The 27527-nt window shown below is 53.0% G+C and overlaps 1 protein-coding gene across 4 annotated transcripts in view; it reads left to right on the top strand.

Annotated features, from left to right (window-relative positions):
• The first annotated feature begins 9142 nt into the window (after window positions 1-9142).
• Window positions 9143-27527, top strand: part of OSBPL2 (oxysterol binding protein like 2) — a 39262-nt gene continuing 20877 nt past the window's right edge. Inside the window, exons 1-4 of one of the 4 annotated variants that reach the window (XM_079783973.1) lie at window positions 9143-9239; window positions 18708-18872; window positions 21753-21861; window positions 24705-24780. In XM_079783973.1, the coding sequence (XP_079640099.1) occupies window positions 18836-18872; window positions 21753-21861; window positions 24705-24780 (222 nt within the window). In that variant the 5' untranslated portion in view covers window positions 9143-9239; window positions 18708-18835. Of the gene's footprint in view, window positions 9240-9263; window positions 9648-17399; window positions 17421-18707; window positions 18873-21716; window positions 21862-24704; window positions 24781-27527 lie in introns of those variants that run through there. The other 3 variants (XM_079783970.1, XM_079783971.1, XM_079783972.1) reach the window with 3 other exon arrangements.

Genomic DNA, 27527 nt, shown 5'->3' with positions numbered 1-27527 from the left:
CTCCCTGACATCTCTCCCTGCAGCTCCGCTGCTCTCCTAACTTTCTCTTCACTCCCCAGGAAGAAGGGGAGCTGCCAACAGCACCCCAGAATGAGCCCTGCTCAAACAATCCTGGTGGCTGGCTTGCGCATGCAGCAGTGTGGGTCTTAGGTCGTTGGGTCAGTGTCATTTGAACCACCCCTGTGGATGGAGGGGAGGCTGTCCGGCAGGTGGAGACATAGTTCTCCCCAGCAGCTGCCCTGGGGGTCCTGTGAGGGGCCTCTGTCTGCCCTTCCCCCAACAGTGTCTTTGTTGGCAGTGCTGAGGAGCCGGGGCACTGGGCCTGGGCACTGCGAGCTCTATAGGAGACCCCCGGGGGAGGCCCAAAGCTCCCTGCCCCCAGCCTTGGTTGGGTGGTGGCCAAGCCATTCTTTTGTCTGGACTCTTGGCCAGCCCCTGGCCCATTGCTGGCTGCCATCTGCCTGCCCTTGGAGGTCCTGCCCCCACCGGACAGTGTCCCTGCTCTGAGCCCTCTGCCCACAGTGCCACCATCACAGCGAGTTGGAGCAGCCTGACCATCCACAGCCTCGCCCTCCCTTTGGGGTTCCTGTCCTGCACTGGGCCTCTCCTGCGGTGACCAGGTTGGGTGGCCCTGATCACAATGCTGATGAGGTGAACTGGGCCTGGTGTCCTGATCCACTGTGCAGACCCCAGGTCCACAGTCCCACCCTGACCTGGTCAGGGCCCCCAGCCCGGCCCAGCCTGCACGCCTCTTCCCAGCACACACACTGGTAACCCCCACCCCAGCCCTGCCCGTCAGGATCAGCCCACCTGACCCCTTCCCACCTCGCCTCTCGGAACCTTCAGGACTACCCCAGGTCCCTGAAATCTTGCCCGTGCAGTTCCGTGCCGGGGCCCAGACCGCGCATGTGCTCCTGCATGTGAATGTGCCTGTGGCGTGTGCCTAGTCCCAACCCCTGGGCAAAGGAGCAGCGCCCTGATCCCCATGTCATCCTGGGCTACCCTCCCTCTAGACTCTAGAGTCCAGAGGCAGCCTTTGGGGGAGCCCAGGGGCTGGAAGGAGGGCCCCGCTCAGAGAGCTGCTTCCTGCAGGAGAAGGCAGAGCTTGGCCCCAACTCGCCTCTGTTACTCCCCCAGGCTCCGGGGATTCGGGGCAGCTCCCTGGAAAGCCTGTGGCTGCCAGGAAAATAAAGAATGAGGCGCTGTCTCTGTGTCAGGGGCTGGGGTCCAACTGATGAAGACATCCCCTGAGGTCTTGAAGGAGGAAGCAGGGGGCCTGGGGCGACCCCCAGGAGCAGGGCCAGTTGTGTGTGTGTCTCTGTTTATGTCTATGTGTGTCTGTCTGCCTATATGTGTGTGTATGTATGTGCATTTCTGTTCATGTGGCACGTGGGTCTGGCTGTTCTCATGTCTGTGGGTCAGTGTGTATGTCTCTGTGGCTGGGTTTCTGACTTGGGCCAGGAGCAGGGCTCCTGGAGGAAGCTGGTGCTTGTCTTCCTTCCTCCCTGTGGGGACAGGCCAGGTCAGAGAGATGTCCCCCCTCCACAGTGCCCTGGCTATAGCACCAGGTCGTGGGCCAGGGCAGAGGTCAAGTGATTACTCCCGAATCAGCCCCTCCCCTGGGTCGGGGCACGGCTCTCAGCCACTCACTAGCCACGCACACTCATACAGCAACCAAACACCGGAAACAAGCTGTCCCTCCTGGCACATCCTGGATGCGCGGGGGCCACCAGGCCAAGGCGGGCAGGAGCTCAGCAGTTGGAGGGGCTGGGGGTCAAGGGTGTGGCAGGGCTGGGGTACCCGAAGCAGCCCCTCCTCCAGCCTTGCCGGGGCTTCGCTTAGGAGGCTGGCTGTTTGCTTGGGACCTGCCTGGCCAAGTGGCTTTGTGCCTTTGTCCCTCTCACCCGCAGCGGGAAACCAATGGCAGGGCCGGGGCAGCCAGCGCAGCTCTGGCCGTGGACTAAGGACATGGAGTCGGAGCCCTCAGCCCCAGACCAGAGCTCTGCCTTCCACACTGTCACAGAGGGGCCACCTAGCTTCTCCCTACGGCCCTGGGTAAAGGGCAGCTTGCCACTCCAGTGGGACCCACTGCCCTCTCTCCAGCCCCCGCCCTCTCCCCCACACCCTGCCGGGCCTCAGTTTGGGCCCACCTTTGCCGGGCACTGCCTTTTCCTTTTCCTCTCACATTTTCTAGATGAGCTCAGCGGATTCAGGCAGAGCTGGACACGGCCCTGTGACCAGTAATGAGGTTCACCGGGAGGCCCCTCTCTTCCCGAGGCCCAATTTCCCATGTGTACGATGGCGCAAAACTGGATGAGCCAGTGGCTAAAAGCCACCTGGGGAAAACATCTGGGGCTTCCTGGAGTCTGTCCTTGAGTGACTCACCTGTGTGCCGTCTGGAGGGGGGTCCCAGCCTGGGATGTCCTGATGGAGGAGGAGGGGCCCAGAGGCCTGTCCAAACAGGTGGCTATGCTCCTCGCGTGTGGAGAAGAGGGCATAGAGACCGTGGTTCCACAGGGCATACATCTGACAGTACACCGATGGTGTATCTCCTTCAGGCTTGGCTGGATCCAGGAACCCGATAACTCTCATCAAAGCCTGTCTTTCAGCCCTTGGCGCAGGCCTACTTCCCGCTCATGCAGCTGTCCCCTCAGGGTGGCACCTCCAGGCTGACATTCCACAGCTCTCAGCCCCAGATCAGATGCAGGGCCTTGTGCCCAAGCCCACGGCATGACCGATTATTCCAAAGCGATGTGCCAGGTGCCAGTCATGTGCCCCTGTCTGGAGCTAGAAGTGAGGTCAGCCTGGATGGGGTCGGGGTCCCCACTGGAGAATTTGGGGTTGTTCCTAGAAGACAGGGTGGATGCTGGGCAGAGCACCAGATGTTTGTCAGGGGGCCCAATTCCATGTCCTCTGCCCCCCAAGTCCATCCTACATGGGCTTCCTCGACCAGGGGCTTTCCATGCCTGACTCCCTGGCCTCACCAAGCCCTGGGGATACTGAGGCTCCTTGAGATTCTCTCTTAGCAAGTGGCAGAGCCTGGACTTGCATGAGGTTGCTGGCTCCATCTAACCCTTGGTCATTGCCCAGATCAGACCATCCCACCCATCTCTTGCAGGCATTTATTGAGCACCTACTATATGCAGCTTGACTAGGAACCCAGAAGGTCATGCTGTTATTGAGGCCAGTGAGTGACTGGAGGTGCCAGCTAGCTTTGCCTCCCGGGGGTACCTTGGAGAGGATCCAGCCCTGAGGGTCCCCTGAGCCCGGGCTGTGGGATTCCCGGTAGACTGCCTTCCTGGGCTGGGGCGGTGCTGGCAAACTGCCTAGCAGGAGGCCTCTCATCAGCCCCTTTGCCTTGTCCCCAGAACAAGCCTGGCCTGCTCGCCAGCCTGCCACCCTACTGGAGGGGTCAGAGCCCCAGCTGGCGGTGTGCAGCTTCTGAAGCCCCGAAACTGGAGAGCAGCACCCATGGGCCCTGAGTCCTGCACTGAGCCCACCTCACTTAGGATGGCTACAGAACTGGGGACCCCGCCCCCAAGTTAAGAATTTCAAATGGTGACAGCAGAGTAGTCAATTTAGCACGGAGCCCCACGAAACCACCCAGGTTGCAGCCCCGTGGCCCTGGCACTCCCAGCCCACACTCCAGCCTACTGGGCCCCCTCTCACCCCTCCACTGTGAGGGCAAGTCTGGGGTTTACCTGGCAACCGCTCTGACTGGCTATCCCCCCGATTGTGGCTGTCGCCCCTTTCCCCTCCCTGCCTTCCTCTCCCATGGATGGAATGATGGAAGGGGGGAGCACGCCTATCCCCAGAAGGACCCAAATGCCCGCTATTTCTTACCCCACTCTCCAGAGCAGGGGTGCTCCTGCCAAGGATGGAGGTGGGGGCCCTGCCACCAGTCCCCACCCTGCCTTCCACACTGTCACAGTGGGGCCACCTCAGTTTTCCTCATGACCCTGGGGAAAGAGATGGGCTTTGTTTAAAAAGCTTTCCCAGACCCACCGGCCTCCTAAGCAAAGGCCCGGCAAGGCTAAAGGAGGGGTTGCTTCAGGGTACCCCAGCTCTGCCACACCCTTGACGCGCCCCCCCCCCCCCCCCCAGCCCCTCCACCTGCTGAGCTCCCGCCCTGCCTTGGCCTGGTGGCCCCCACGCATCCAGGGTCTACCAGGAGGGACAGCTTGTTTCCCGTGTTTTCTTGTTGTATGAGTGTGTGTGGCCAGTAAGTGGCTGAGAGCCGTGCCCAGACCCAGAGAAATGGATCACACTGCTCTCCCCCCCATACCCCAGCCCTACCCCCCAAGTATGTTTAAACTCCCCCCTCACCCCACTCCACCCCTGCACCGGGGCTAGCCCCATCTGGAAAGTTAAAGCCCTCCCGCTCCCTCCTGCCTCACTGGTCCCTGCTCGGATGTGCGTGCAACCACCAGAACCCCTGGGAAGGGTGGAGAGAGAAGGGCAAAGCCCCCTGCTTGCCCTGTGGCCCCCAGGTCTGAGTCTGCTCACGGGGGCACGCACACCTGCCCCATGCAGGGCAGCAGGGCAGCAGGTGCTCAGCAGGCACTTTGAGAGGAAACTAGTGTTCAGGGTGCAGCCCCAAGGGGGACAGCGCTGAGGCTCCACCCCACAGGCTGCTGGAGCGCAGTAGGGCCCAGTCTGTGTGGCAAGGGTGTCAGGGCCTGAGAGCTGAGAGTTCTGCCTTGCACCTGGCACCGCCCCTCTTCCCAGGCAGTGATGTGATGGTGAACCCACACCTTGAGAGGTGTCCAACTCTGGGCCTGCCCTGGCCGAAGCTGGAGGACACCTGGAGGCCAAAGGCAGGCCTAGGTGGTATCAGGGGTCTGCACAGGTCCTCTGACAAATGGCCACCCATGATCTCCTCCCCTGAGTCCTCTGTTTTATTCAGGCTGGCAGTGCCTCAGTAAAATGCTGCTGTTGCACCAATAGCAGTATGGGATGAAGTTCTAGCCAGTGAGATGTCAGCAGAAGTGCTTGGTGTATCTTCAGGGACAGATGCACCAGGGACCTGACTCGCCTGGTGGGGCAGCACCTCTGTCCTTGTTCTTTCCCCCCTCTCCTACTTCCTGGTCAAATGCACATGTGATGGCTGGAGCACAAGCAGCCATATTGGGCCATGAGGTGACAATGAGAATGGGAGCCAACACTAGAAGCGTGGTACAATAATATAGAAACTGGGTCCCTGATGATGCCTGGTACCCTACCTGCCTGCAGCTCTAATTAATTCTAAAGGGCAGGCAGCCAAGTCGGCTCAAATGTCCCCCAGCAAGGTGGACGGCCACTCCAGCACCCTACAAGACATTTCATAGAAAAGTCTCCCAGTGTTTAGTTTTGTATTGATTTCAGAGAGGAAGGGAGAGGGAGAGAAAGATAGAAACATCAATGACGAGAAAGAATCATTGATTGGCTGCCTTCTGCATGCAACCCAGGCATGTGTCCTGACCGGGAATAGAACTGTGACCTCCTGGTTCATAGGTCCACGCTCAACTGCTGAGTCACACCAGCCAGGATCTCTCTCATTATTGGTGTTTCTGTCTCCCTCTCCCTTTCCCTTCCTCTCTGAAATCACTACACATATATTTTTTAAAAAGTTGGCAGAATTTAATGGGCGCAGATTGCTCAGGTCCCGAAGCCATGGGAAAAAAAAGAAAAAGCCCTTTGAGGCTGCTATTGATAACTTGTCTCTCTTCAGGTGGTGGGTTCAACACTAAAAATACCCTCTTCCGACAACAGGGCGCCAAGCACTGTCACGTTGCACAGGAGATTAGAAAGTTGTGTGGGAAGGATCAGCTTGGGCCACGTGAGGGGCAGGGCCAGGCTGCAGTGGCCACCGCTCTGTGCTGCATCCAGGTAGCAGATTCCCCAGCAATCCACAGAAGCGAGTGGGGGTGTAGGGAGAGAAGTGAGCCTCAGGCCGTGCTCGCGGGGGCAAAGGCCGGGTCAGCAATGCCGGGCCCCAGCATTCTTGGATGCCCAGCCCTGCTGGAGCGCAGGAGGCAGCTCTGGCCACAGACAGAGATAAGACATCAGCTCAGGCCCAGAAACCTGCTGAGAAGGTAAGAGTGGAGTTGGTGAAAGGGCAGTGGGTTATGGGTAGGGCTGGCATCGCTGACCTGCTCTGCTGTATGGCCCTGAACAGACTGCTCCACTCTCTGAGCCTCAGTTTCCCCATCCGAAGTGGGGAGCAATTGCCTCTGCTCAGCCTCCTCGAGGATGATGGATGTGAATGTGCTTTCTCGGGGCGAAGCTGGAATCTCTGACCCCAGCAGCCAGGCCTCAGCCCTCAGGGTCCGCTGGCTGCCTTCTGGGGGGGTGGTCATAGGCCATTATAGTCCCTGATTCTGACTCGGAAGGAATTGTGACAGGGAGGCTCCAATAATCCCTGCCTAGGGAGTCACAGACTGGCAGGACTGTGGGGTTCACTCTTGAGGCTGGCCTGGTCTGAGAGTAGTTCTGGTGGGAGTAGTCACCCCAAAATGATTAGACCAGCATGTCTCAAGCTCTGAGGACCACATATGGATGGGTCCCTGGGGTCCTGAGAGGACTCTGGGACCTGAGCCAGGCCCAATGCTCAGGATGGAAGGGGACACCGTGATGACCCCCCTCCCCACTATGTAGCAGGTCATCAGTCAGTTGATATCATGACCCATGAGGCCCCTAAGGTCCCAGCCACCCAGGAGCACCCGGGCATCTTGTTCAGGTGCAGATCCTGGTCTGGGCCGTGTCGGGGCTACTTCCGCAGAGCAGGCCCAGTCGTCTCCTCATCTGCGAAGTGGGAATGGTGACGCCGTGTCTACTGGTCGGCTGCTGCAAACGTGAAACTGGATGAGGCATAGAAACCACAGGCCCTGGATAATGTCAGCTGTCACTGTTGTCATGTCATTACTGCATGGCCCAAACCTCTGTCTCCTTTTCTGCTCCTGTCCTTCGTCCCATTCCTGCAGAATTTTGCCTCTGGAATTAGCTTCTTCATCTAGCAAAGATTATGAAAATGTTCCTGAGTTGCACCTTCTCCAGCCTCCAACTGAGGGAGGGTTCCCCCCCCCCCCAATCGTTGCCTCAGGGCCAGGAGGAGGCAGCAGTGGTTGGGAACCCAGCCTATTGCCTCTTTTTAAAGGGGGTAGCATGAGGTGATCCATGCTCACTCACCTCCAAGTTCATGGCCAAGGGTTGGGTTGATAGATCGAGCCTCTCTAGGGCTGGTCCTTTTTTTAAAATATATTTTTATCGATTTCAGGGAGGAAAGGAAAGTGAGAGAGAGAGATAGAAACATCAATAATGACAGAGAATCAATGATTGGCTGCCTCTTGCACGCCCCACACTGGGGATGGAGCCCACAACCCTGGCATGTACCCTGACTGGGAATCAAACCGTGACCTCCTAGTTCATAGGTTGACACTCAACCACTGAGCCACACTGGCCGGGCTAGGGCCTGTCCTTTGAATGAGGGTCAGAGCCTTAGGGACTAGTCAGGGTGAGGGTTGTGGAGGGTGGTGGTTTTCCAGGACTCTGCCGGGTCAGGGCCAGGCCTGCAAGGGAAGCTGCAAGCATCTCCCTGGCAACTGTCCTTGTCCTTGTCCGGGCTTGGGGGCCGGCATGCACTCCATACCCTTCCCTCTCCTGCTGCAGTCTGTTTCTTCAAGGGTAACCATGGAAACACCTTTGTTTCTGAGGCCCAGCCCCGCCTCCCTCTGGTTTCTCTCAGCAGCAGAGGCTGGGAGAGATTCTTCTCCAGCACTGGCTGACAGTGGGCCCTCCAGTGACCTGGCCCAGCCTGGGGATGGAGATGGCTGGCTTTCTGGTCCCAGAAATGCTGCCTGAGCTCCACCCTTGCTACAGAGGCCCTGCCACTCACTTATGCCCTACTGTTTACAGGGAGCACCAGTGTCTGCCAGTAAGGCCTGCTCCTGACCCCCAGGCACCCTTGTCCTGCTGGGGGCAACATGTGTGTCATTCCCCACTGCTGGGAATGGAGAAACACATTCTGAGAGGGAGTGCGGAGACCCAACTGGGGCTGGCTTTGTGGGACAGGTAGCGGTGAGCAGGGCCTTCAGGATTGCGCTCTGTGATCGCGGGGACCAGCAGTGCTCTGGGGGTCTATTCACTGGCTTTAGCAGAAAGGAAAAGGTAGCTGGCCAGATAACTGAAAAGTCTAGAATACAGCATGCTTAAGGTGCAGCGGGTCCCAGGTGACTCGGGGTATTTGCTCTTGCTTTCCCCTGGGTTGGCTTCATTCTCAGGTGCTCTCTCCATTCATGGTGACAAGATGCTTCAATAGCCCCATACTTACATCTTTCTGTCACCTACCTCAATTCTGGGAAGGTCTGTGAGCAGATGGGAGAGTCTCAGCCATCCCTCTGGCCTGAGCTCTCTGATCTCCAGCAAAAGTCCCAGGGCTGACTCTCCTTGGCCAGTACAGGGTCACCTGCTCACCCCTGAGCCAGCCTGGTTCCTGTTACTCCACCCACCCCAAATCAGACCCAAGACAAATGGACAAGGGTGGGAGGCACTGATTTGCAAAGGAAAATTGCGGTGCTCATAAGCTCAAGGCCACACAGCTAGTAAGGATGCAAGCTGGGGTCTCACTCCAGAGCTCCTGGGCTTAACCCTGGAGCCACTGCAGGTCAGGAACTCCCAAAGATTTCAAAGGGAACGGTCAGGAATGCAGCCAGGGGGTAAGTAGGCGCCGGGTTTTGCTGAGCAGTGAAGGGCATGCCAAGGAGTTTGGGCGGTGGGGAGTCCAGCAAGATGCTTGCGTTGACGGAGGCACCGCCCGCCCTAGGAGGTTGCGAGCCTTGGCACAGAGCCCGCGCCAGCCACCTGACTCGCTGTTTGTAAACTCAGCTCTCCAAGCCTCGCCCCTTCCTACCTCTCGCCCGCCCTCTTCGGGTCAATATCTGCATAACCCCGCCTCTTCATGCTATGACTGGCTGTCCGCGTCGTCACTCCTACGTATAGGCGGGACTTTCGAGGAGCCTAGACGGTGTCACTCCAGCGGAGTGATTAGTATAGTCCCGCCTCCCAGCGCTGCTCTCGGGTCGAGCGCTGATTGGGCGGGCGGCGGTCTACGCGGTGGCGCGGGGCGCCTCAAGTGGCTGGCGCGGGCTGTCAGTCGGCGGGGCGGCTGGCCGCACTTCCGCCTCGGTGTCAGTGGGTCGCGCGGGCCTGCGGGGCGGGGCGGGCAGCGAGGCTAGGCGGCCGCCGGACGGACCGCAGTCCAGGTGAGTGACCCAGCCCAGACCCCGGCCCGGAACCCGCATCGCCAGGAACGGCTCCCGGCACCGGGCGGTCAGGCGGCTGGGAGGCCGGACCGGGCCCGGGTAGCCGGAGCCCGGCGCCCACCCCTCGGCAAGCAGGCCCCGGCCCTGGAGTCTCGGCCGCGAGGGAACTTGGGAGGAAAGTTGGTGCCGGTGGCGGGGCGTTGGGCCTGGGTCCCGGGCGGCAGCCGAGACCCCGCGTCGCCAGGCAACTGTGGCCCCAGTCGGCCCTGCCGCCGCAGCCGGAAGTCGGGTTCGGGGTGAACCCGGAGGCCGGGCGCCTGCCGGCCTCTGTCGCGGTCGGGGTCATCAATACGGTGGGCTCGCCGGCCGGGGGGCGTTTGGACCCCCGGCTTCACTCGCATATTTGAGGTGAGAAGTCGGTCCCCGCTGCTGGAGACCCCGCCCCTCCCCAGGGGCGACCACCTGTGGAGACTTCTCCGCAGGTTTGTGCCTGTGTCCACCCCCCACCCTGCTCCGTCTCATTTTTAGTTTGTGGACCGTAGCAGACTCCGCGGACTGTGGAGAGCTCTTACCTGACGCGTCTGTTAGCTAAACTAGACATGGCATCAGATTTTAAAAGGTTCCTTCCTTCAGCTACAACGCGGTAACCGGGAGAGTAGGACTTACACTTGGTAAGTTGTAAGCACAGATGGAGACCGGTTTTCAAAGGTTCCTTCCTGCTCTACAGTTAAATTCAACAGTTAATCAAAACCCGGTGGTTGACTTTATAAGTTGGTGAGCCCAGAAGCTAGGTGGCCCCTTAGTTCGGGTCGCTCCTGAGTGTGTGTGTGTGTGTGGCGGGGGGCGACGGGGGCAGGGGACACCTCTCAGGAAACCGTGCTCAGGTTTTTGGGGTTTTATCCTGAAGGGTGAGTCTAGGACAAGCTCTGGACCAGGAGCCCGCAGCGCTCGCTTTAGTCCCTTTCTGGGCCTGCCCGTGCCCATCTGGACATGGGTCTCATTGCCTGTGTCCCCGGAGATGACAGTTCACAGCTAGAGAGCAGAGCCCCTCCTGACTGTGCTGGGCTTGCCATCTCTCCTGGCCTCGGTTCCTTCCTCTGTGACAGGTACCACCCACCTGGTGGGGCTGATCAGAGAAGCGGATGTAATGATTGCCCCAGCAGTCTCTGGCACATGGAAGATGCTCCAAATTGTTAGTTCCCTTTCCCTTGCTGAAGACAGGAAACTTACTGGCTACACTTCCTCCTTGACCAGCCGCCGGTGCCAGAGCTGGTGTTGTCATTAAAAACATGGCAATGAGTGATGAGTAAACAGATGGATCTCCTTAGTCGAATTTACCTTTCCTGTTTGCCTTCTGTGCCCTCCTGTGAGCAGCTCTTACCTGAGATGATGACGCCATGTAGCAGTTGTTCCAGGATGGCCAGAAGCACCTATAGCTGCTTCATCCACGTGGTCTTCACAACAACCTGCGAGACCAGTACTAACATGAGCCTCCATTCACTCATGTGGAAGCTGAGGAGTAGAGAGGCTGAGTAACACACTCTACATCCCACAGCAGTGAGTGATGGAGCAGGGAGGCTGTCTGGCTCTGGAGTTCACACTCTTTGTTGTTTTTGCTGTTAATCCTCACTGGAGACCGGGAGAGAAATATCGATGTGAGAGAGACACAATGATGGCCGGAGCTCCAGTGGCGCAATCGGTTAGCACGGTACTTATAAGAGAGAGACACATTGATAGGTTTCCTCCCACGCACCCTGAGGCATGTGCCCTTGACCAGAATCGGACCTGGGACCCTTCAGTCTGCAGACCGACACTCTAACCACCGAGAAACCAGCTAGGGCCTAAGTTCACACTCTTAAATTCCTCTCTGTACAGCCTTTTAAAACCAAAATTTTCATTTACAATGGCCCCTCGACATTTTCCTTTAAAACATTCTAATTGTGCTGCATTACAATGTGTCCGAACTTTGTTTCTTGCCACAGAGATAATAGATTTTCATTCTTTTGTGAGCACAAATATTTATAAAACCATTTTATTTCTCCTAAAATAAAGTGGTTCTTGGTGAAAAGAATATCATAACTTAGAATAAATAGACTGAGAAAAAAACAATAACATAAATGATTCTCTATCGTGCTATCCCAGATTTAGCCAAAGCCCCTTGCCTTAGTCAGTAGCAAAGTCATTACTGTTCATGGTGTGAGAGGGGGAGTTGGAGGAGCAGAGTGATGATGGATGTCCACAGTGTCAAGGACGAGGTTGCCCTTGGGGATTCGGCTCTGAACGATCTTAATGCAGGTATCTGTTTAGTGTGCACGGAGGCACCTGCCCTCCTCTCATGCGTTCAGGGCTCAGACTCTTACCTGTTTGACATTTTGACGTGCAGTGTTACTTTAGTGTTTAAGAAGTTCCACTTGCTTCTCATCCTAGACTCTCTTATTCATGCCCTCCAGCAAACGGTAGCAAATGAGTCTTAGATAGGATCTGTGCTAAAAAGTTGCTCAACTTTCCAATTGTATTACATCCAGCTAATTACATAAGTAACAACTTTTTTTTTTTGTTTTTGGTGGGGAAAGTTTTGAAACATTTATGTACTTGTATACTATCTTCCAACGGGGAATTAGCTGTCTCTTGCAAATGACTGCTTTGGTATTCCCATGAGAAGCCAAGGCCTCCTCTTCTCCTGGGAGTTTGGCTGAGGCGGACATAGGCTTATAGAGCTTTTGTATTTGCAGGAAAGCTGTGACAATGGGCCTCTAACGTGTTCCATTCGAGAGGTTAAGAATCTTTCTGGAGATCAGAGGGGCGAGCCCAGGCTGGGGGCTCTCGGGTTCTGACTCCCTCACTTTCTAACTTTGCCCGCAAAATGGGTTATTGTGTGGAATATATGTGAAGAAAATGTAAGGGAGTGTCTGGTGTTGTACTAGGTGCCCAGTTCACCTTCAGTCACTGACCTGAGAGCATTGAAATGGACCCCACCCGACAGTGACGCATAGACACACACAAAAGTTCAATTTAGAAGTGAAGCCAAATAAGTCTTTGTTAGGCAGATTTGCATTCTATTGAATGTTACCGTGATGCTTTATAATAATGTTACAGTGATACTTTATAATAATGATGACTATAAAAAGACCCCTGGACCCATGAGGACCTGCTGTCACTCAGCTAAGGCCCTGGACAGTATGCGGACAGTGTGGGTGTGGCTGTCTCCTGGTCACTGCTGTACTTCCTGCTGGAAGGCTGACGTTCATAGAGTTTATTTATTTTTTATTCCTCACCTGAGGATATTTTTCCGTTGATTTTTAGAGAGAGGGAAAGACAGAGAGAAACATTGATGTGAGAGAAACACATTGACTGGTTGTTTCCTGCACAAGCCCCAACCAGGGCCCAGGCTGGGGAGGAGCCTGCCACCGAGGCACTTGTCTGGGATTGAGCCCGGGACCCTTCGGTCCACAGGCTGATGCTCTATTCATTGGGCCAAACCGACAAGGGCGGTAGAGGTTAGCACTAGCAAGGGCGAGGCTTGATTCTGAAACTCGGTGTATTTCAAGGTTGTTCTTTAGCTTATTGAGACTGAACGGAAGTTAGTATTTAAACATGACTTAAATATTAAGAAATACTTAAATCCTAAGTGTTAATATTTCAGGGACTAGTTCGACAATTTAAATGCAGTTTCCATGGACAGTGGTTAATTTGTATCTCTGCTATAATTTTTATGTTTTCAAAGTGTTTTTGATGGTAAATCTCAGGTGTTGGCCCTGCCAGGGTCAAGCCCACCGTGGATACCCATGTGGAGGACCCACCCATGCCCGCAGCTCTCTTTAACGACCATGTGATTAAATGGTCACCTAGCCATCCCCATGAACATCATGTTGCTTCTTTCCTTTTCTACCCACATTCAGAAAAGAACTTAGGGTCCCATGGCAGAATCTCAGAGCATGTCGTGCTGTCACTGGGACCTTCTGGTCTGTGCCCTGGGCTAAACAGTGCAGCACGCCTTCTGAAAGGACTGTGAGCAGCAGGGACGCTGGTAGACTTTTGCCTGGTGTTTGTGTCTGTCTCTCCTTGCTTTTTCTGCGTGTCAGTGGGATCTTGCGGGGTTGTTTTGAGACGTGGACTCTGGGATTGTGCTGACTGAGCTAGCCCTGGTCCGGCTGCAGGTCTGAGAAGAAGGGCAGTGGGAAGGTGTGCTTCTGTTGACCTGGGCATCTCCCTCCCACGGCTCTATCGAGTCATGCCGGCATGGGAACCGCTGAGTGGCTCTTGGTTGGGCAGACCTGTCTGACTTGAGCTGGTCCCTTGACCAGAGGGTGGAAGCACTGGCCTTAAAAGGTGCCAGGAGAAGCTTGTTCCAGGCTGGTGTCAGGTGCTTGGGGAGAAATGGTCTGCGGATGGTTTGTGGGGAAGTTGTCCTGATTTCGGGTTCCAGAGAGGATGATGGCAGCCAGCGGGGAGGGCAGGCTGTGACACACCGGGTGGGAGCTGTGTGTCCCACTGAACAAAAGAAGGCTGCTCCCAGCCTGAGAGAGAAAAGTCAGCTGTCATCTGGCACCTCTACACTGGGCTTGGCTGCAAAGTGACTTCCACTAGTGTCTTAATATCAGGGTGGCTGTGTGATCTGATGTCCCCGCAGCAGCTTTCAGGACTGCAGCGGTGGCAGATGTTAACAGGCACCTGTCTGACACCGAAGAGGGGCCAGGGCCACCTTGTGCTGAGCTCGGGTGAGTTAGGCTCAGAGTGCCGGGATTCCACAGAGGAATTAGCGTGGGAAATGTCACACCACCCGCGGAGCAGGTAGTGAGGAGGGAGGGGCATTGTGGTTTCCCGTGCAGGTGCAGCACCCAGTGTTGCCACGGTTCTGTTTATAAGGCAGTTCTGCATGCATGGGGTTGACTGCCGATGCTCATCAGGGTAGAAGGTCCCTGGCTGGCTTTGTAGGGTTTTCACTCGGCTGCTGGGAACCTCATAAGAAGTGTGGCTTTGGCCCGGCTGGTGTGGCTCAGTGGTTGAGCATCAACCCATGAACCAGGAGGTTACCAGTTTGATTCCTAGTCAGGGCACATGCTCCGATTGTGGGCTCGATCCCCAGTGGGAGGCATGCAGGAGGCAGCCGATCATGATTCTCTCTCATCATTGATGTGTGTGTGTGTGTGTCTCTCTCTCCCTCTCCCTTCCTCTCTGAAATCAATAAAAATATCTTAAAAAATAAAGAAGTGCAGCTTCGGGAGGGAGGCCCAGGGATGTGCAGCACATCCCACCATGTTGCTGTCCCTCAGCCGTGCTTGGAACCCCTGGTGGGGGTCTTAACCCTATTCTGGATCAGCGACCCCTTTGAGAACCTAGTGGAGAGTCTGAGTCATCTTCCTGGGGAAAAATGAACACAAACAAAAGTTTGTCATTTTCCCTTTTTTATTTTTCTCTCTTTTGGGGGAGGGTGTAGTAATTCAGGGATTTTCCTGACCTTGGTTTAAACCCCACCCCCATTAGTGCTCAGGAAGTGTAGTTGGGAGTGAGCGGGCAGGTCTCATGTAGGATGACCAGTTTCTCAGCACAGTGAAACTGGTTCAGAGGCTGAGCAGGTGGAACTCGTATGAGAACTGACAAGGAAGGACCTGGGGTGGGAGAGGCAGCAGGTGAAAGGGCGAGGGTCTCAGACTGGATTCTGTCAGATGGAGATGGCATCCGAAGCATCTGGCCTGATTGCATAGATGCTTCAGGCAGGGCAGCGGGGCTCTGGGGACATGGGGGTCGGGGGTGAGAGCGTGGGCATGCTCCACGCCCCCCCCCCCCCCCAGGCCCTCAGGGCTGCAATGCTGGGTCTTCCAGTTGTCCAGCCGCCACCTGCTGGTTCAGGGCTCTGGTTCTGCTCTCGAAAGTGGACAAGCAGAGGGCAGTGAGTGGCCCTACTGACGGTCTGATTTCTCTGACTTCCCCGCTGCTCTCGGCGCATGGTGCCCGGGTGGGCGGGGCTGCTGCCCTGAGCTCCCTTCCTCTCCCTGCATTGGAACTGCTTTTCTCTGCTAGAACAGAATGACAAGGTTCATCGCCACCAACACTTTGCGCGGAAGAGCCTCCAATTCACCTTGTCTGGGTTTTGAAGCACTTCGTTCTGGATTGTTCTGGATTCATGTCCCTGTTCCTCGAAGTATCTGGTGCGTCTCTGGCGCTCACTGTTGAATATCAGTTTCCAGGGGAGGAAGGGACTTGGGGAAACTTGTGGGTGGTGGGTCTCTAGGCCATCACCTGTTGGGTCCCTACCGGAAGTGCTGGTCCCTTGGCTCCTTGGGTCAGGCTGGTGTCCCCTCTGCCTGCCTGTCAAGGCCACCCTGTTGGCCATTTGTGCATCTTCCTTGGTGAAATGAAATGTCTATTTAAGTCCTTTGCCCATTTCTGAATCAGGAAATTTTTTGTTATTGTTGAGTTTTGATGTCTTTCATTTCTTTTTCTTGTCTGATTACTCTGGCTAGAACTTCCAGTACTACGATCAATAGCATTGGTGAGTGGGCATCCTTGTCTTGTTCTGAACTTTGAGGAAAAGCTTTCAGTCTTTCACCTTTGAGCATGTTGTTCCCTGTGGAGTTTTTATCTATGGCCTTTATTATGTTCTGGTAGTATCCTTCTATTGGTAGTTTATTGAGTGTGGGTTTTGTTTTTGTTTTTATCTTGAAAAGTGTTGAAGTTGGTCAGATGATTTATCTGCATCCATTGAGATGATCATGTGTTGTTTTTCATTCTGTTAATGTGATGTATTACATTGATTGATCTTCATGTGTTGAACTATCCGTGTATTCCAGGAATAAATCCCATTTGGTGTATAATCCTTTGAATGTGTTGCTGAATGCATTTTAATGTATTTAGTTTGCTAGTATTTTGTTGAGGATTTTTGTATCAATGTTCATAAGGGATGTAAGTCTGTAGTTTTCTTCTTTTGTAGTGTCTTTATGTGGCCTTAGTGTCATGGTTGTGGGCTGGCTTCATAGAATGAGTTAGGAAGTTTTCCCATCTCCACGTTTTTTGGAAAACTTTGAGGAGGTTTGATGTTATTTCCAATTGAAATGGTGGAATTCACCAGCGAAGCCATCAGATACAGGGCTTTTCTTTATTGGGAGCTTTTTTATTACTGATTCAACCGCCTTGCTTTTGTTGTTGTTGTTGTTGTTAATCCTCATCCGAGGATATTTCCCTTGTGATTTCTTCTTTGATCCATGGGTTGTTTAAGAGCATGCTATTTAATTTCTACAGTTTTGTGGGCTTTTCAGATTTACTTTTGTTGATTTATAACTCATCCTCTTGTGGTCAGAGAAGATGCTTTGTATAATATCTGCCTTTTTAAATCTATTGAGGTGGATCTGTGGTCTCACATGTCCTGGAGAATGTCCTGTGTGCACCGGAGAATGCGTATGTTGCATGTGTCTACCGGATCTTGTTGGGTTAGTTTGTTGTTGAAGTCCTCTCTTTATCCTCTGTCTGGTTGTTGCTTGTTAATGCATTTTTAAGTTATTAAATATAATTTATATTATTTTGAACAATTCAAATTCAGAATTCATAGTTAACCTCCAAAGAGGACCCAGAGTTTTTGTATCATTGGTGAACTTTCCATGCTCTGTGAAGATTACATCTCGGTTGCCTTGCCCATTTTTATAGAGAAGAGAAAGAATACGCAACTCTGCTCTTTAGTGAGCTGACTGTGGACATAAACCCTCCAGGTCCACAAGCTCTTAGCCAGTCGCCTGATTCCCAAGTGACTAGATCTGTTTTTCTAAGAAAAACGTAAAGGTGCATTTGTTTGACTTGAGAGAGAATCATTGATTGGCTGCTGCTTGCATACCCCACACTGGGAATCGAGTCCACAACCTGGGCATGTGCCCTGACTGGGAACGAACCGGTGACCTTCTGGTTCATAGGTTGACACTCAACCACTGAGCCATGCCAGCTGGGCTGAGCCAAAATAATTTTGAGGAAATTTAAGTTGATTTCAGTTATGCTGATAATAGCTAACTTATATATATAGCAGCTTCTCCAGAATTGAAAATTGGCTTCCTGTTGATGTGAAACAAATATTTTAACATGATTTTTCATTTATAACCACCTGCCTGTTCTGAGAAAGACTTCAGCACAATCCCTGAGCTGTGTCTGGCCTCTGATGTGGGAATGGAAACTAACCTGCTCGTGTGACTGTCCCAAGTCAGTCGTTTTACCATTTCTTATACAACTGTAGGTGATGGTTTTATTTTTAATTTATTTTTGTTAATACTCACCCGAGGATATTTTTTCCATTGATTTTTAGAGAGAGTGGAAGGGAGGGAGTGAAGAGGGGAAGAGAAAGAGAAAAAAACATTGATGTGAAGGAGACACATAGATTGGTTGCCTCCTGCACATGTCCTGACCAGGGCCAGCAGCTCAGGTATGTGTCCTTGACCAGGAATCGAATCCAATGCTCTAACCACTGAACACACCAACCTTGGCTGTAGATGAAGATTTTAAAATAAAAATAACTTCAAATAATGATTACTTATTGATGTTGGATATTTGTATTATAAATGTTTCCTCTCATATTTTCTAAGATGAATTTTGTTATTTTTTAAAAATATATTTTTATTGATTTCAGAGAGGAAGGGAGAGGGAGAACGATAGATACATTAATGATGAGAGAGAATCATTGGTTGTCTCCTGCATCCCCCCCCCCCCCCCCCCCCAGGGATCAAGTCTGCAACCTGGGCATGTGTACTGACCAGGAATCAAACCTGACCTGGTTCATAGGTCGATGCTCAACCACTGAGCCACTCCGGCCAGACAAATTTTGTTATTTTTAAATATTTTTGTTTAATTCTCGCTGAGGATATGCTTGTTTGTTTTTCATTGATTTTTTAAAATCCTTTTTTAAATCATGTTTTTTTGTTTTGTTTTAAATATATATTTTTTATTAATTTCAGAGAGGAAGGGAGAGGGAGAGAGAGAGAGAGAAACACCAATGATGAGAGAGACTCATTGATCGGCTGTCTCCTGCACGCCCCCCACCAGGATCAAGCCTGCAACCTGGGCATGTGCCCTTGACCGGAATTGAACCCAGGACCCGTTAGTCCATAGGCTGACGTTCTATCCACTGAGCAAAACCAGCTAGGCCTGTTTTTTATTGATTTTAGAGAGAAGAAAGGAGAGAGAGAAACTGATGTGAGAGAGAATCATTGATCAGTTGCCTCCCATACGTGCCCTGACCAGAGAGTGAACCCACAAACTAGTTATATGCCCTGACTGGGAATCGAACCCATAGCCTTTTGGTGTAGATGATGATGCTCCAACCAACTGAGGCCCCTGGCCAGGCTCATGCATTTGTCATTAAATCATTGATTTTATTTCTTTGCTAAGATGTAATTGAGATTGATTTAAAAAATGACAAATGGGTATTTGAAAAATGTTTCTAAGCCATAAAACTTCTGAAAGTTAAGTATGCCAAAATGTTTCTCCTCTTAGATCTCCACCACCTATTGGATTTTACCCCACAAAGCTCCCCGTGTGAAGCACCTGACACTGTCAATGTAGACCCAGGCAATGATTCAGTAGGAGACTGCAGATCGGGGCAGGGCTCCTGGCTGCCCAGCATGAACGGGGACGAGGAGTTCTTTGATGCCGTCACAGGTGAGCACAGAGAACGGGTCCATCATTCGCTAGTTCATGGAGCACGAAGCCCCCACCCGGGTCTCAGACCTACTCTTCAGATTGAGGATGGTCAGGAAAGCATGTTCCCAGGCTTGACTCTCAGATCTGGGGAGAAAGCTCAGCTTTAGACGACAGGAAATAAAAAGAAAGGGCAATTCAGTTTTTAGTCTTTAAAAGAATTGCTCTTGCATGTAAATGCTCAAAGTTCAGTTATTTTCCATTTCCCCACAGCCTTTCTAAGTAGCGGCACATGGCCTGTAGTTGGAAAGCTGCTTGGGTGTGCCCGAGTGGAAACAGCGTTGATGGGAGTGTTTGTATGAGGGCGGTGGGGCAGCAGGCTGGGTCACTGGGCTGGGTGGGACATACAAACTTAGAGCAGCCCCTTCTCCCCATCACAGTGACCACTTGAGGTCCAAAGCTCTTAAAGTTCAAGACAGCCATTTACTTTCTACCCGTCACCCTCACGGCCCACTTTTGGAATCTTGTTTTGGGTACCCAGGTGTTAGTGACAGTCTTTCCAAGTGCAGTCAGGGGGCCACCTGTGTAGTTACTGCCAAAACGACATGGTGCCCAGCACAGCACAAGGTTCTTTGTGACGGCTGTCACTGTCCCTTGACACGCTTCGCTGTCCCCTGAGCCTTGTCAGCATGTTCTTGGGGCGTGCGTCCATCACCACCAAGCTTCTCTTTCCCAAAGCAGGAGTGGGGGCCAGTGCATGGACAGGCAGCCCAGATTGCTGATTTATTCTTGTGGGAAACCCAGGAGGAAGGAGGCACTGGGCACGCCGCCATCCCTCACGATCAGGTGCGCCCTGTGGAGGTTCCCCAGAGGTGTGTCTGACTCACCTGCCCTTCACACTTCAGCTCCTGATGAGACTGAGCCCCCACTCAGTGGCCGGCTCAGGGAATTGCCCTCAGGCCTCCAGAGAGGCTGGCCTCCGTGGGTCCCTCTCCCCTGGGAACCAGTGTGACCGAGACTGGTGGCCGTCTGAGTTTCTGCCAGAGGATTCCCCCGGAGAGGTCTGGAGCTCACGTGGTGTGGTGTTTGGGTGGTGCCTCTCATCTGTCTGCACAGCAGTAATGCTCTGCATGGACTCAGGAAAGGGGGGAAAGGCAGGTGAAATGATTTGTCACCTCCATCCTTTGGTTCCACAGCAAACAAGGGGAGGAATGGCAATGGGAAGGGTCCCCTTGCAGTGAAGTAGCCGCAGAGACGCAGAGCAGCCTGCTTCACTGCCTGGAGCACTGGGTTCCCCTCGTAACTCACCTAAAAAGTCTCTGAACCCAGCAGTTATTAGAGGAACGACTTCAACAGCAACCTCTTCCTCCGGGAAGGTCTTCAAGTCCATGAAACACGTACCGCCTGAGGGTGAAAACTTCCCGAACGGGCCTGTTGGAGGGGTTGTCTCTGAAGGAGCAGGTCACAGTGATTTCAGGTTTCCCCTTTTCTACAGTCAATACATGTTGACAGAGCACTGGCTTAATTAGAGGCAAGACCTTCACATAACTGTCAACGACATGTGGCCTGTTTACTGGGCACACGTCCGGCTGTAGTTGAAGCAGACGGTCCACATAAATCTCTCAGCACTGAGGGAGGGGTGTGGAGATGGGCCGCCTGGCACAGGGCAGTGGGCAGGCCCTGCCGACGTTCTCTTAAGTCAGGATGCTTCAAGCTAAGTGTAGACTGGGGGTCAAGTAGATGTGCTTTTGGGACTGGCCGTGAACATTAGAGGCTCTTTCAGAAGACAGTGGTCAGTTAAGAGGTTCATTTCTAATATATCCTTTCAAAATCATCGTGCAGTTAATCTCCTACATTGTATAAATTTGTCAATGTGGGAGAATATGAAAGGATATTTTGCTTATTCTCAGTGAGGCTTAGCAGCAGATGTTGTAGGTTTGGGGTCTGACAACAATTAGCCCCTAGCTTTACACCTGGGCCTTGCCTTACTTTCTGTGAAATGGCGCTGTTGGGGGAACCCTGAGCTCCTTGTGAGCGCAGGCCCCTGCTGAAGTAGTCTGGTCGTCACCGTCACTGGCAGGAACCACCTCGCCCTGGCGGCCCAGTCCCTCTGCCTTGCTCGGGTGCAGAGCGCCCATGCTCCAATGCCTGCACCAGCTCTTTCTCGTGGGAGGGAGCATGCCTTTCTTCCCCACCGTTGCCTGCTCCTTCGAGAGGAAGCCCTTTGGGGGGAAGGGTACTGGAGCACGTCCCAGTGGGCGCTCTTCTTGAGGAGTCTGGGTGGCCTGGAGAACATAGCTCATTTCCCCAGTTTCCTATGCTGTGGAGGAGTGCTCTAGTTAAACCAGTCACTCGCTCTCAGTGACCATCAGTCCGATCCGGTCTGGTAGTGGTGTGGCACAGTGTCTGCCTTCCTCAGAAACCAGGCCAGTGGGCTGGATCTTAAGATGAGGTGTGGAGTAGGACTGCAGATCTTGTGCAGACAGGACACGCTGCCTCCTTGAGGCCCAGGTTAGAGCATTGTAGAGGCTCCGGCCCAGAAGGGTGTGAGCCATTGAATAAAGCCACAGGAACTTTGTTCTAGGGCCCTGAGGCTGAACCTCAGGTCAGTGACAGTCCCCAGCAGGCCCGAAGGAACCTGGTGTATGTGAAATTCCGGTCAGAGTGGACGGTCTGTCTCCCTTGGAAGCTCCCCCAAGTGCTCCTGCTTCTCTGCCCTTCGTTCTTGGGAAGCAGACTTAATTAATCTGAATGTGCCCGGAGAAGCAATCTAGACCTTCAGGGTTCTGCTTGCACAGAATTCTGGGAGGCAGGCTTTTATCTTCCACGTCCTGCAAAAATGACCACTCTGTTTGTCTTGCGCAGGCTTTGATTCTGATAACTCTTCTGGGGAATTTTCAGAGGCCAGTCAGAGAGCCCCCGGAGGGCTGCCTGTGGACACCAGCAAAAGCAACGGCATTGGGGAAGCTGGGGAAAGGCCCCCACAGGAGAATGGGATTCAGAGGCACAGGTATGGCGTTCCACGTGTGTGATTTAGAATCTTCCAGTGTGTCCGTGATGGCCCCCAACACGCCGAGTCCTGAGGGCCATGTGGGCCAGCTCCTCTGACAGAACCCAGCATCCTTGCAGCCAAGATTTCCAGAGATCAGTGATGGCACTTGTGCGACTCCTGGTCCCATCATCTGTAGAATGGCAGGATGGCCACCCTGCCCCACAGTGCTGGGAAGCCTGAGCGCAGCGGGCGACCTGGCACCACACCTGGGGCCTGGCACACTGCAGGGGGACCCTCCTCCTTCAGTGCAGGGAGACCACATTCTAGTCTCCTCTCAGTGTTTCATTCACAGGCCAGGAGATTCTGATGACAGTGACCCGATGCGTCAGCGGGGTGGAGCTCGTGAGGTGGTGTCAGTGAAAGGTGGGCCTCTGTCCACCCCGAGCTGGCTTGCATCTGGGCTCCAGGGCGCCATCCACCTTCACCCTGACCTGTTCTGAGCTTTAGGCCCAAATGCTTACTCCACGCCTGCCCTGGAGGACTCATACTTTTACTTGTTCGGTCGCTTGCTCGGCAGATGTTGGCACACCTCCTGCATGCTAAGGTGACCTGGCCCATGCGGGCCCGACCTCCGCTGTGAGCCCCTCCTCCGCACCCCGCGACTGGTCCATAGCCAGACATTGGCGAGTCAGCCCGGAAGCTTCCCCTTTTTCTCCCCTTCCCATTACCCAACTCTGACACACGCCTGGGCCCTTTCAGTCCTTCTGTCTGCTGTCACATCCACCCCATCCCCTGGGTCTCCTGCAGTCACCCTGTAACTGCACCTACACCCCCTCTTTCTTCATGCTGCAGCAGTCACTTTTTCAGACAGGTCTAACCGGGCCACATCCACCCCCCACTTAAAACTCTCAGGTGGGCCCTGGCCGGTATGGTCAGTGGTTAGAGTGTCAGCTCAAGCACCGAAGGGTCACAGGTTCCATTTCCAGTCAAGGGCATGTACCTGGGTTGCAAGTTTGATCTCCAGCTCTGCCAGGGCACATGCAGGAGGCGACCAATCCAAATCTCTTTCTCTCTCTCCCTCCCTGCCCTCCCTTTACTCTCTAAAATGGAAAAAATATCCTTGGGAGCCCTAGCTGGTTGGGCTCAGTGGATAGAGCGTCGGCCTTCGGACTGAAGGGTTCTGGGTTCAATCTGGTCAAGGGCACATGCCCGGGTTGCAGGCTTGATCCCCAGTAGAGGGCATGCAGGAGGCAGCCGATCAATGACTCTCTCATCATTGACGTTTCCCTCTCTCTCCCTCTCCCTGTCTCTCTGAAATCAATAAAATATATATTTTTAAAAATATCCTCGGGTAAGGAATTAAAAAAAGAAAGAAAACCATCTCAGGTGGGTGTTCACATGGTACCCCTCTTTGGGATTCACGAACAGCACCCTTTTCCTCTCAGAAGTATCTCGGTGTGGACAGTGAATTCTAAGGTCACCTCCTCTAGGCTGAGGGCCAGCATCCTCTCCTCCTCTCTGGCCCCCTCCCTATTGTCTCTGGGCCCAGCCACAGTGGCTTCTCTTGGGTCCTCCAGGGCCCCCACCTCGGGCTGTGCCTGCTTGCCCCTCTCCACCTCCATCTCTGCTGTCTTCTCTCCCCTCCTGTTTCCATGCTCCCTTCTCAGCCCCCTGCAGTCCAGCCCAGATGACAGTTGCCCATTGACCAGGTGTCAGTTGCTGGCAGCCTGGCATGTGGCGCTCTGTAAATGGCAGTTTTTCTCATTTTGTCTCCAGCTGCCTCTCTCTTTTCCCTCCCATCCCTGAAAATGAGCAGTGTGCCCTGACTCAGCTGCCCTAACTGACATCCCAAGGGAGAGCTTGGGGTCCTTATGGGGCGAAAGCACTGCTGTCATCGTTCCAAGCAGAGTGCTGGAGCGGAGGCGCTGGCTTATGGTCTTCCCGCCCTGAGAGCACTGACCCGTCCAGGGGAGCACCGGGTGGCTTCTGGGACGCAGGGAACCACTGGCTCAGTCTTCAGTCTCGGGTCCATCTCGCTTCCTGCAAACCCGCACCTCCGTCCCACTGGGCACCCCTCCCTCCCAGATGGAGTCAGGGTCTCATCCCAGCCAAATTCCCAGAAGGGAGACCAGGCCCCGCTTGGGTCAGGGGCTCCCCATCCCAGTCTCCTGTGAACTGGGTTTCATGGTGCAGACATGCCTGTGGGGCTGCCTCTGGTCTGCAGGGAGGTCACTGGGGCAGGAATGTGCCTCAGGAGCACACACACATTGAAAGGGGCAAACAGTGCATTTCTGAAAAGGTTTTCTTTCTTTTAAACTATTTTATTAAACATTTTTAAAAATATGTGTTGTTTTTTTATTAATTTCAGAGAGAGGAAGGGAGAGGGAGAGAGAGATAGAAACATCAATGATGAGAGAGAATCATCTATCAGCTGCCTCCTGCACGCCCCCGACTGGGGATCTAGCCTGCAACCCGGGCATGTGCCCTGATGCTCAGTCACGGAGCCACACTGGCTGGGCTGAAAAGGTTTTCTTAATGTAGTTCCCTCTTGGGGACCTTGTGCCCTGGCCTCTGTCCATGGTTCTGCGGTGCTGCAGGCAGCTGGTACACTCCTGCTCTGGGGACAAGGCAACCTGTCCCCAGCTCTGGAAGGAGAGTCATTGGTGTGGTCATGGTCATTTTCTCCCAGGGTTCCTCCCACAAGTCCATTCCTTTGGGACTGAGCTAGCAGGCTGATCTTTTTCTCCCCAGGCATGCCAGGAAAATTAGAGAAAAATGGTCATTGAGCAAAATCACCAGTCATAAGGGAACCTCATGTTGGATTAATAATAACATGTGTTGCTGTGGTTACTGTTTTTCAGGACGTCCTTGCCGGCCCCGATGTTCACCAGGAGTGACTTCAGTGTGTGGGGGATCCTGAAGAAGTGCATCGGCCTGGTGAGTGGGCAGCCTGTCCGAGCTCAGCGTTAGGCAATGTGAACCCACAGAAGGGTTCACTCCCCACATTTTTTTGCTTTGTTTTGTTAATCATCACTCAAGGATTTTTAGAGGAAGTGAAAGGGAGGGAGAGAAACAGGGAGAGAGAAACATTGATGTGAGAGAGACACATTGATTGGTTGCCTCCAGGGCCAGAATGGAGCCTGCAACCAAGGTACCCTTCGGTCCATGGGCCGATGCTCTGTCCAATGAGCCAAACCGGCTAGGGTGACTCTGCAGATTTATAAACGGCATGGAGTAAAGATGATGAAACTGGAAAGGCACAAAGATGTAAGGGGAGGAGGTGAGGAAGCGAGGTTACTGATGGACAGGAAGAAACAACTCTCTAGGTTAAACTTGGAACGTTTCCCTCAGTGTTCTGTGATGTGCTCTTGGTAATCGGTGTAAAATGGGGGTGTTTGTGGGGTTCCTGGACACACACAGAGGGTGAGACCCAGAAGGCCATCCATGAGGGCTGCAGGCAGAGTTCTGATGCTTGGAGTCTGTGAAGTATTTTCCCGTGCTTCATCTCACTTACTCCTCACAGAAGTCCTGGAGTGGGTAGATGGGAGACTCGGTAGAATCCTATTTTCTTTTCATTAGCCGGAAAACAGAGATTTAGAAAGCTTAGAAACTTGACCCGGCTGAAAAGAAGTAAGAAATGGTGGACCTTGAAAATGACTTCAGGCTTTGTCACTGCTGCAGTTAAATATTTACCCTTTGTTTTCCCTGCGTGATCTACAATTATAATCTGCTTCTTGTTGATATTTACTGCTGTGTTGCTGACAATTACCTGAAAGAGAAGTTGGGGTGCTTCACTGGGCTGGAAAAAGTTTAGCTAAATCAGAAAGCAGGTCTAATTGAGCAAGTTTATTCTATATTTATAAAAGGCTAAGTTGACTTGTGCACGTGTGATACATATAAAGCTCTGTCACCAATCACACGCATGTGTTTCCATCTGTCATTGTTGATCGTGAATTTGGTTGACACTTCTATTATAGAGAAAGGGTGAATAGCGATACCAAAATATTTCTTCTAATTAATTTCCTTTCAATGTGCACGAATTCGTGCTCCGGGCCACTAGTCTATATATATAAAAGGCTAAGTGGCCATCTGTCCGTCCGTCCAACCGACTGACCGGCCGGTACATATGATGCGCACTGGCAATTTAAAAATAAACCTTGATTCGCGTATGCACAATACATATAAAGGTCTCGCTGGTGCCAATCGCACGCGTGTGTTTCAGTCTGTCATTGTTGATTGTGAAGTTGGTTGTTTTTGTTGACATTCTGAAGCTGAAAGAAAGTGGCATTGTCGACAAAATATGTCTGAAGACCAACTATTGATACTTCTATTATAGAGAAAGGGTGAATAGCGATATTAAAATATTTCTTCTAATTAATCTCTTCAATGTGCATGAATCTGCACTGGACCATTAGTGTTTCTTATATTTTGCTAAAGGATGGGGCTCTTTTTTAAAATATATTTTTTCATTGATTTTTTTAGAGAGGAAGGGAGAGGGAGAGGGAGCGGGAGAGAGAAACAGAAACATCAATGATGAGAGAGAATCACTGATTGGCTGCCTCCTGCACGCCCCCACTGGGGATCCAGCCTACAACCTGGTCATGTGCCCTGACCGGGAATCAAACTGGCGACCTCTTGGTGCATGGGGCGACACCCAGCTGCTGAGCCACGCTGGCCAGGAAGGATAGGGCTCTTTTTAAACATGACCACCATGATACCGTCAGGTGTGCACTCTGTTCAGGGTTCCCGTTGTCTGTGGGTTTGCATCTGTGTGTGGGGTTCTTCCATCGGGAGACAGCTTGTTGCTCTTGCTCTGAGTTTAAGAACTGCTGGGCTCAGTGCCAAGACCCATGCACTCATTAGGGCTGCAGGTCAGCGCCGCACTGACCCGCCTCACGTACTACCTGGGCTGTCTGCGGTGAGTGTGGTGTCATTAGGAGGTCAGCACCAATGAACAAGTCTTCCTCAGAGTCTTCAGATTATGTGTTTGATTCACTACCATCACCCAGTATGCTGGCATAAGTGACTAATATGTCTTTTTATGTATTTTTAATTTTTAAAATATATTTTTAGTCATTTTAGAGAGAGGAAGGGAGGAGAGATAGAAACATCGATGAGAGAGAAACATCAACATCAATCAGCTGCTTTCTGTATGCTCCCTACTGGGGACAGCCCACAACCTGGGCACGTGCCCCGACTGGGAATTGACTGGTGACCTCTTGATGTATGGGTTGACGCTCAACCACTGAGCAACACTGGGCTCTTTTTTATGTATTTTAAACGAATGGGGTTTAACCTGCTGGACATGCTCCAGGGCACAGGTTGATCCATCTGAGGCTGTGAGAGCCTCTTCAAGGCTCCAGCTCACCCTGTACCGTTATTGTCCCAGCCCGCAGCCAGCCACTGTGCAGGGAGAGAGGCCTCGGGACCATGCTGGGCCCTGGGGAGCTGCGGGGTTGCTCTCATTCCAGTCTTTTTTATGCATTCTGTGGGAGACAGCAGCTGGGCCCTGCTTTGTTTCAGGGATGACAGGGTTGATTTGACCTCTTCTGGCTCCTGTATGTTTCTCTTCTCCCCCACACACCGACACTTCCAGGTGTTGACGCTGGTGCTGCCTAGTGCTGATGGTTGAGCCTAGCATGTAACCAGTGACTCCCTCGCTTTATCCCAAGTGCACAGCAGTT

Source organism: Cnephaeus nilssonii, assembly GCF_951640355.1.
Source record: "Cnephaeus nilssonii genome assembly, chromosome: 11".
Lineage (NCBI taxonomy): Eukaryota > Metazoa > Chordata > Mammalia > Chiroptera > Vespertilionidae > Cnephaeus > Cnephaeus nilssonii.
Note: the sequence above shows the minus strand (reverse complement) of the source record. Positions and strands in the feature narration are given on the sequence as shown.